This window comes from Limulus polyphemus, unplaced genomic scaffold, assembly GCF_000517525.1.
Source record: "Limulus polyphemus unplaced genomic scaffold, Limulus_polyphemus-2.1.2 Scaffold856, whole genome shotgun sequence".
Lineage (NCBI taxonomy): Eukaryota > Metazoa > Arthropoda > Merostomata > Xiphosura > Limulidae > Limulus > Limulus polyphemus.
Genome location: NW_013666466.1, coordinates 186,122 through 194,354, shown reverse-complemented (window position 1 = coordinate 194,354; position 8,233 = coordinate 186,122). Strand labels below are relative to the sequence as shown.

General features: G+C 33.7%; 1 protein-coding gene across 1 annotated transcript in view; it reads right to left on the bottom strand.

Annotated features, from left to right (window-relative positions):
- Nucleotides 1-8,233, bottom strand: part of LOC106460885 (zinc finger protein 384-like) — a 115,451-nt gene that overhangs the window by 105,387 nt on the left and 1,831 nt on the right. The window contains exon 2 of the mRNA XM_022387690.1: nt 2,635-2,900. Coding sequence (XP_022243398.1) covers nt 2,635-2,900 — 266 coding nt within the window. The remainder of the gene's footprint in view (nt 1-2,634; nt 2,901-8,233) is intronic.

Sequence of the window (8,233 nt, the reverse complement as noted above, 5' to 3'; positions counted from 1 at the left end):
TTCGAAGTTTATAGCACACTGACTATAGCGAACTAATAATAGATACTCTTTTTGGCGCGTCATGTTGGTTATATTTATAGCCGTGAGAATGTTTTCTAGAAATTTCATATTACGTAACAATGCAGAGCTACATCTAAACGTTTACGTACACACATATTATTGATTTTTACTCTCGAGAATCTTCTACAACTGTGGAGAATAAGCGGGAGTTTCGCAATACATATTTAACAGCACGCATGTTTTAAAGTATAAACTTAATCTAAACAAACATTGATATTAAAATAAATACATAACAACAAATTGTTGTTATAATAAGCCTAAAGTAAAGAGGTAGTGTGGGATCACCTAGCCTAGTGCCAAGTGCATAAACTTTATCATGAAAGTATAAATATCGATTCAATTTTAAACTTAAATTGTTTCTGAATTAAGTTATTTTCTGTTATATCACCAACCTTTTTTAATAAAAACAAACCTCTTTAATCAACGGAGAATCTACATTAAGAAATCAACATATATTTTCCAGTTTTGTTGTCTATACATTTCATTCAGTACATAGACTAACAACAATATTAGGTTATATTTTTGTTACTAAACAACGTGACAAAAAAATCCTTGTTGGAACGTAGCTGGCTTTTCTATATATCAGAAGTTGTTTGTTTGTTTGTTATAGATTTTGCGCAAAGCTACACGAGGGCTATCTGCGCTAGCCGTCCCTAATTTAGCAGTGTAAAACTAGAGGGAAGGCAGCTAGTCATCACCACGCACCGCCAACTCTTGGACTACTCTTTTACCAATGAAAAGTGGGATTGACCGTCACATTATAACGCCTCTTCGGCTGAAAGGGCGAGTATGTTTGGTGTGACGGGAATTCGAACCTGCGACCCTCAGATTGTGAGTCGAGCGCCCTAACCACATGGTCATGCCGGGCCTAGAAGTTGTTAATCTAACTGATTTTTACTAATAATTATTCTATGAAAATGTCACATGAATGATCTAAATTTTGATTGGTTCACAAAGGAATTTACCGACGTTTGATCGCATCGATTGCACTTTTCTGCCTCTTTGCAAGTCAAGCTTGATTTCGCTAAATTGATTATTTCAGTTAGCTATGAAATGTGAGGTTATGGTATGGTATGGGGGGGTGGGGTGGTAGTACGAGCCCCATCATCTTTTACAGGCTATATGCTAGTATACAAATAACGTTGACTCACCTGTGCGTTTTCAACCTGTGTGCAGTATATTTTTGTGCATCTTACAACCTCACCCAAGTAAGTGATTTTTGTCTTTTCTGTGATCAGCTGTTTGCACATATGGTTTCCATATGACATGAAGGGACGTAATTAGTTGTAAGTTGAAAACTCCAAGACCGTTTTTCCTAGCCTTTATGTATGTAGTAGCAATAAACTCTATCTACACCTAAAATCACATGAATAAACAGTAAAATAAGTTTTAGCGGACAAACAGAAAATGTCCAGCGAATTTGAATATTGATAATCTCTTGTCTTACTTGAATTTTTACCTCTATGTGTACACTCATGAAGTGGACACTAAGCAATTACCATGATTATTACTTTGTATTTTAACGACTTGGATTATAAAAACTATATATATATATGTAATTAAATTAATAAGTGGCGGGATGTGTATCCTAAAGTCCAGGATTTGTGCCGCAATGTTGCTGAATACGCTCCATACTTTCAATTAATTCAAGACATAAAGTAAATTTGATACTACCTACAGGTATGAGACAAAAATAAATGTACGTGAAAGTGACGCATACAACAAAGTACTGTTAGACTTCTAAGCGAAAGTTTAATAATCTAGAAACATGGCCAACTTTAAGAACGAGCTATAATATTCAATTAGTAGCTGCTGGAAAGCTGAAAATGTTTTCATTGCTTGTAGTAATAATATTTTTGTAGTCTGTTTTGAACAAGAAATATAAGCCAATGGTAATTAGTGTGGTTTTGAATTTTATCTTGTTTGTTTTTCTTCTCGATACTTCAACATGAGAAATTAATTCATGAAAACAAGTTACACATACCGTTTCATTCTGCTAGATATGCAACTTTACAAGTTTGCGGACTTATACATTTGTCGGTGTCTTCCAAATTTATCCATCATATTTGTTGGTAAGTTCAATATCTGAAGTTAGAATACAATACGTTTTCATCTGAGTAATCATTTCCTCGGACAAATAAAAGATATATATTATACTTCGAAGTTTAGTTAAGAAAATATAAATGACACTTCTTGAAGATACTTTCTTCCTAAACAAGTTTTTACATGAAACTCATTTTTAACTGCAAATCCTAATGACGTCATGTGTTACGCAATACGGCTACAAGGTCATTTTGGCGCGCCGCATACTACAATGTGTTCTTTATGTGCTTTTATACACTTTCATCTGTAGGCCAAGGTATAGGTTCTATGACTCTCCAATCAACTATACTTATTTTGTGACAGCTCGTAATTTACATGCTTTAAACAATGCAAGCGCAGACTGTTATATCACTTATAAAATTAACTAAAACCCGAGACAACAGAATCAACAACATATAAGCACACAGTTATATAAAATTTCGAATATTTCATTCACACACTATTCAACAGTCAATAATACTGTTCTCTTACCTGTGAGCACATTTTACACTGATATTTCCGTTCATTGCCACTGTTGATAGCACTAGTGACATTTAGGGCTGGTGTACTCTTCACTACAGCGTTGATTGACTGAGAAATAACTAACATGGAGTTGGAGGACGTAGATATGGAAACTGTAGGACTGTCACTATTAATGCTATTGTAGTTTTGGTGGCCATGGCTACCATACACGCTGTGAAGTTGTTGTGGGGGATCCAAGGTAGGGGATCTAGCCTTGTCCACTGTGCTACCAGGGCCTGTATAAACAGATGAAAATATTATGATGTCACTATGCACATACTTCATTCACTATAATCATGTGATTTCATGAAAGAAACGGAAATTTTAAAATGTCAATCCCATTTAAAAAATGAACACTGCTTTCTTAGTCTTCAGTTAGCTATAAAGTGGCACAAATCCCGCTAAATGCAAATGTTATTTTCCACATTCATATGCACTTCATGAGAGAGAGAGTGTGTTCAATGTTGGTTTCCTGTATAGGACTTATCAGAAAACGACAACGCATATCTCAAGATATGCACTTCATGGTATGTAATAATTATATACGTAACGCTGCAGAGAGCGTTTTTAATGTTGGTTCCCTGTAAAGGGCTTATCAGAAAGCGACAACACATATCTCAAGATATGCACTTCATGGTATGTAATAATTATATACGTAACGCTGCAGAGAGCGTTTTTAATGTTGGTTCCCTGTAAAGAGCTTATCAGAAAGCGACAACACATATCACAAGATATGCACTTCGTGATGTGAAATACGCAACGCTGCAGAGAGCGTTTTTAATGTTGGTTCCCTGTAAAGGGCATATCAGAAAGCGACAACACATATCTCAGGATCTGCACTTCGTGATGTGAAATACGCAACGCTGCAGAGAGCGTTTTTAATGTTGGTGCCCTTGTCACAAAGTTATAAAACAATCCCCGAAATCTGTGTATCAAAATATTCAACACTGCTACATGTTTGTACCTAATTATTATGGTGATGGTAACAACATCTGCAGTTAACTACCAGTAGTTAAAACTACATAATAGTTTAACTACTATGGGGTGTTATAGAATATTTTAACTTTTATGAAATGTTATAGAGTGTTTTCTAACTGTTATGGGATGTTATAGTGTCTTTTTTAACTATTATGAACTGTTATAGAGTGGTTGTTTAACTATTATGAACTGTTATAAAGTGGTTGTTTAACCACTATGAACTGTTATAAAGTGGTTTTTAAACTATTATGGGATGTTATAGTGGTTTTTAACTATTACTAGCGTACAGCCCGTCAAAAATGACGGGGCAAGTACTAACAGCCCACCTCATAGTATACTCTAACCTCACTGAAATAAATAAATTGTGCGGAATCAAGCTTGACCAACAAAGAAGCAGAAAAGTACATTCGAGACAGTCAAACGTCGGTACATACTTGTGCAAGCGATTTCACATTTAACGCCATACCTATATATATATAATACGTCGGTACATACTTGTGCAAGTGATTTCACATTTAACGCCATACCTATATATATAATACGTCGGTACATACTTGTGCAAGTGATTTCACATTTAACGCCATACCTATATATATAATACGTCGGTACATACTTGTGCAAGCGATTTCACATTTAACGCCATACCTATATATAATACATCGGTACATACTTGTGCAAGCGATTTCACATTTAACGCCATACCTATATATAATACATATGTACAGAAAGAGATTGTCATATTTTGATAGCACTATCAACTGCCATAAACTGGGATTCTGTACATTCATGAACTACGGCCCTTTGTATTTATTTTCAACAAAGGTTGAAAAGCAAGTGCTGAGCTTCGAAGTTTAATACTTACCTATATGCGTTTAGTATTGTAATATCTCATGTGCACAAATGTTATTGAAAATTGTTTATGACTGTGCTTATTAATACATATGACGTAAAATACTTTTATCCAAACACTTGTTTGTAATGTTCCAGCTCAATTTTCTTAAACAATGCATACAGAACAAGACTTTTCCTATAGCACTTTGCAAGCCTTCTTGTGACACAGAAATCTACAACAATATGCCTTCATACAGCACATCTTATGTTCTTTTATCACATAACAATTTACAGATAATAAAATTTTTCTCAAACATTTTAGGTGCCTTTTTATGACAGAGCAATCTCAAAACAGGTCTTTCCTACCACACTTTACGTGATTTCTTAAGACACTGCAATCTATAAACAGTATGACTTCCCTACAGCATTCCCTTACTAATTTACGTGTTTTCTTATTACACAGAAATCTACAAAAATACGTCATTCCTACAGCACTCTTACTACTTAACATTCCTTTTTATGATAAAGCAATCTATAAACAATATATCATTTTCTTACCACTTTATGTACCTCCTTATGACACAGAGCAATCTGCAAACAATACGCACTTTACGTACCTTCTTAAAACACAGAAACGTACAAACAATACAAGTTTCTTACAGCACTGCTACTTCTTTAGTGCCGATTTATGACACAGCAAACAACAACTCTCTTTTCCTATAGCACTCCTTTACATATCTTCTTATGACAGCAATCTAAATCACTCTTACTAATTAGCGTGCCTCCTTATTACGGCTTTCATACAGAATTTTAAGCGCCTTCTTATGACAGAGCGGTCTACAAACAATACGATTTCCTACATTATGTGCTTCTTTATAAATATATGACACAGCAATCAACAAAAAGTATGTTTTTCGTGCAGCAATTTACCTGCCTTCTTATGACACAGAAACCTACAAACAATACACATTTCTTAGAGCATTCTCTTACTACTTTAGAGCATATTTATAACACAGCAACCTATAAGCATGTAAATTCGATGACGAGGAACCCACTTTGAGACTAATAATGGTTGGAGACGGCTTGAATGGGTAATGAAGAAAAATTTTAATATAAGTTTAACACAACAGCAAATGTACATTATATTAAAGTTTTTCTTCATTACCCATTCAAGCCGTCTCCAACCGTTATAAGCATGTAGTTTCTGCGTTATAAGTGTAACTCCTTAACGGTTTGAACTTTCTATAAGACATACTGTCACACTTGTATAGTTTATCCTGTCTCTGCACAAAGTAAGGAAGAATCGAAACATTATTACCACGTTGCGTGCTCCTTCTGATGATACAGCAACCTATAAACAATACGTCTTTGCTATAGCGCTTTGCGTGTTTCCTTATGTTACAGCAATATACAAACAATACGCCTTTCCTACAGTAGTTTACGTACATTCTTATGTAGTCTTTCTATATGTATATCTCTTTCTTCTAACCACGAATAAATTTAACTTTTATTTTCCTGCATCTTTTTATTGACTTTGATGTAAGTATACCCTGAGTATGAGTCACTTTTATAGAATGTATACATGCACGTGACGTGCAATGATGCATACTTTACTCACGTTGCCAAGCAGCAACGCTAAACTAGAAAGATAAAAGCAACGGCATTATTAATAGCTTTAATCCCCAGGGGAAGGAAGTTACCGAAAGAAAAATAATAGCTTCGTATCATGTTTAAAAAGGTAACTTCAATTCTACTTCTGCAAACATGTGCTATATAAGTATGTCTGTGTTTGTATGTAAGAAACTTATTAAGTATGTACTTTCGACATGACATACTGTCACTCCTGTATAGCTTATCCTGTCTCTGCATAAAATAACAAAGTAAGAAAGAATTGAATCCGTCTACTAATAATTAATAAATTCCTCCGATTGTTGAAATGGTATTTTTTCCGCATTCATTGTTATTTTTATGCAAATTATATATACATATTTATATTTTATTTATTTATATGTGTGTCTGTATGTGCATGATAAGCGAATTGACAGCCTAGCATGACCTAATAAATTAAAGATGGAGCATTATTTTGGAGCCATCCTGTGCAGTACTAGTGTGACTCCTTCAATAATGAAGTAGAGATTGTTCTCTCACTTCCCATTTCATAACTGCTGCTCATTATGACACTTTTCAGGAAACTGTTTCTTTTAAAGATTTACAAGTTATACATAGACCTTCAAATGTTTGTTTTAGCGCAAAGCTTCAGAAGACTATCTGCACTAGGTCCAACACAGGAAATTGAGCCCCTGAATTTGGCGTTCTAAGCCAGCAAATTTATGCTAATCTAGCAGAGGGGGCTTTAAATGAAAAACATACTAGTAACATTATTATGTCAGAACGATACTATGATAGTATCATATTTGATGTAATATCACTATAACACATAATTTTATCAATCGAAAACAAAATTTAATTTCAGGAAAATAAAAAAAAAAGACAAAGTGTCTGTTCTTAAGTAAATATTCATTCTGATGGTATTGTGATCGTTATAACCGAAATCACTTCACATGCCCATATTAAATAAGAAAACGGCATTTCCTGATTTATAATTTAGGTTTATTCATATGCTCAACTGAATAAACCAACAATACTTAATCCAATCTGTTTCTTATATGAAAACTGAAAGTAACAATGAACTTTTCAAAATGTGAAATCCAGTTCACCCAATCAAATCAAAATTGAATTAGCCAACAAATAATTCTTAAATTAGAGCATCTCATACACCCACAATGACAATGTATATTTAGCAATTCGTGATCCCTAATACCTCTTCATATAATAACAGAAGAAATAGCTCGTAGCTTATAATCCAGATCTCTTCATATGTTTAACTAAATTAAATAAGAATATTTCATACGTTATGATCTAAAGACATTCATCCCTTACGTTTATATGATAAAATCAAAACCACATTTACCCTTCATAAAACACAGAGTAAAACTAACAGTTATTGAATAAAAAATACCATGTTATATTCTACATTACGCTTCTTTACTTGCTTGTTGTTAAACGCCAACCTACACCATAAGTGTCGAAACCCGATTTTTTTGCGGTTTGATCCAACAGGGGGCCTACATCATGCTTCACAAGCATATTGCAAACGGCAAATATTTGAGAAATTATATTCCGTATTACTTTACAATGCACATTAAATAAAACGCCGAAAATTTCAAAATGAATTCCAAATCACATAAAACACTGAGAAAAACGTCGATATTTAACCACAGATTGATAGATTACTTTAATTAAACATTAACTAAAAATTATACAGTTTATCTTATATCTACACTTCGAATAAAACAGCCATTATTTTATAGTTCCAGAATACGTTAAGAAGCTACATTTAGTTATCTCACAATCCAGACCACTTCACTATCTTAATAAATAAACCAAGGAGTTATTTGTCAAAATGCAGGTTTCCTCCCATATGTTATAAAAGACAAAAATATTTTATTTCTTATTATCGAAACCCTTCTCTTATAATAATTGAATGAGACAATATTTAGCCACTACTAATTCAGACCACCTACCGTCTAAATATTAAAAGCCGATATTTCAAATCTATAATTTACATGCTTCCTATAGATTGTTATTTTTCATAATCCAGACCACTTTTCATATCTTAACCGAGCAGTGCTTCGTTTCTCATAATACTGTTACGATGAAGAGAGCTGTTCTGGCTACAAAATAGCTGAATACGACGGCT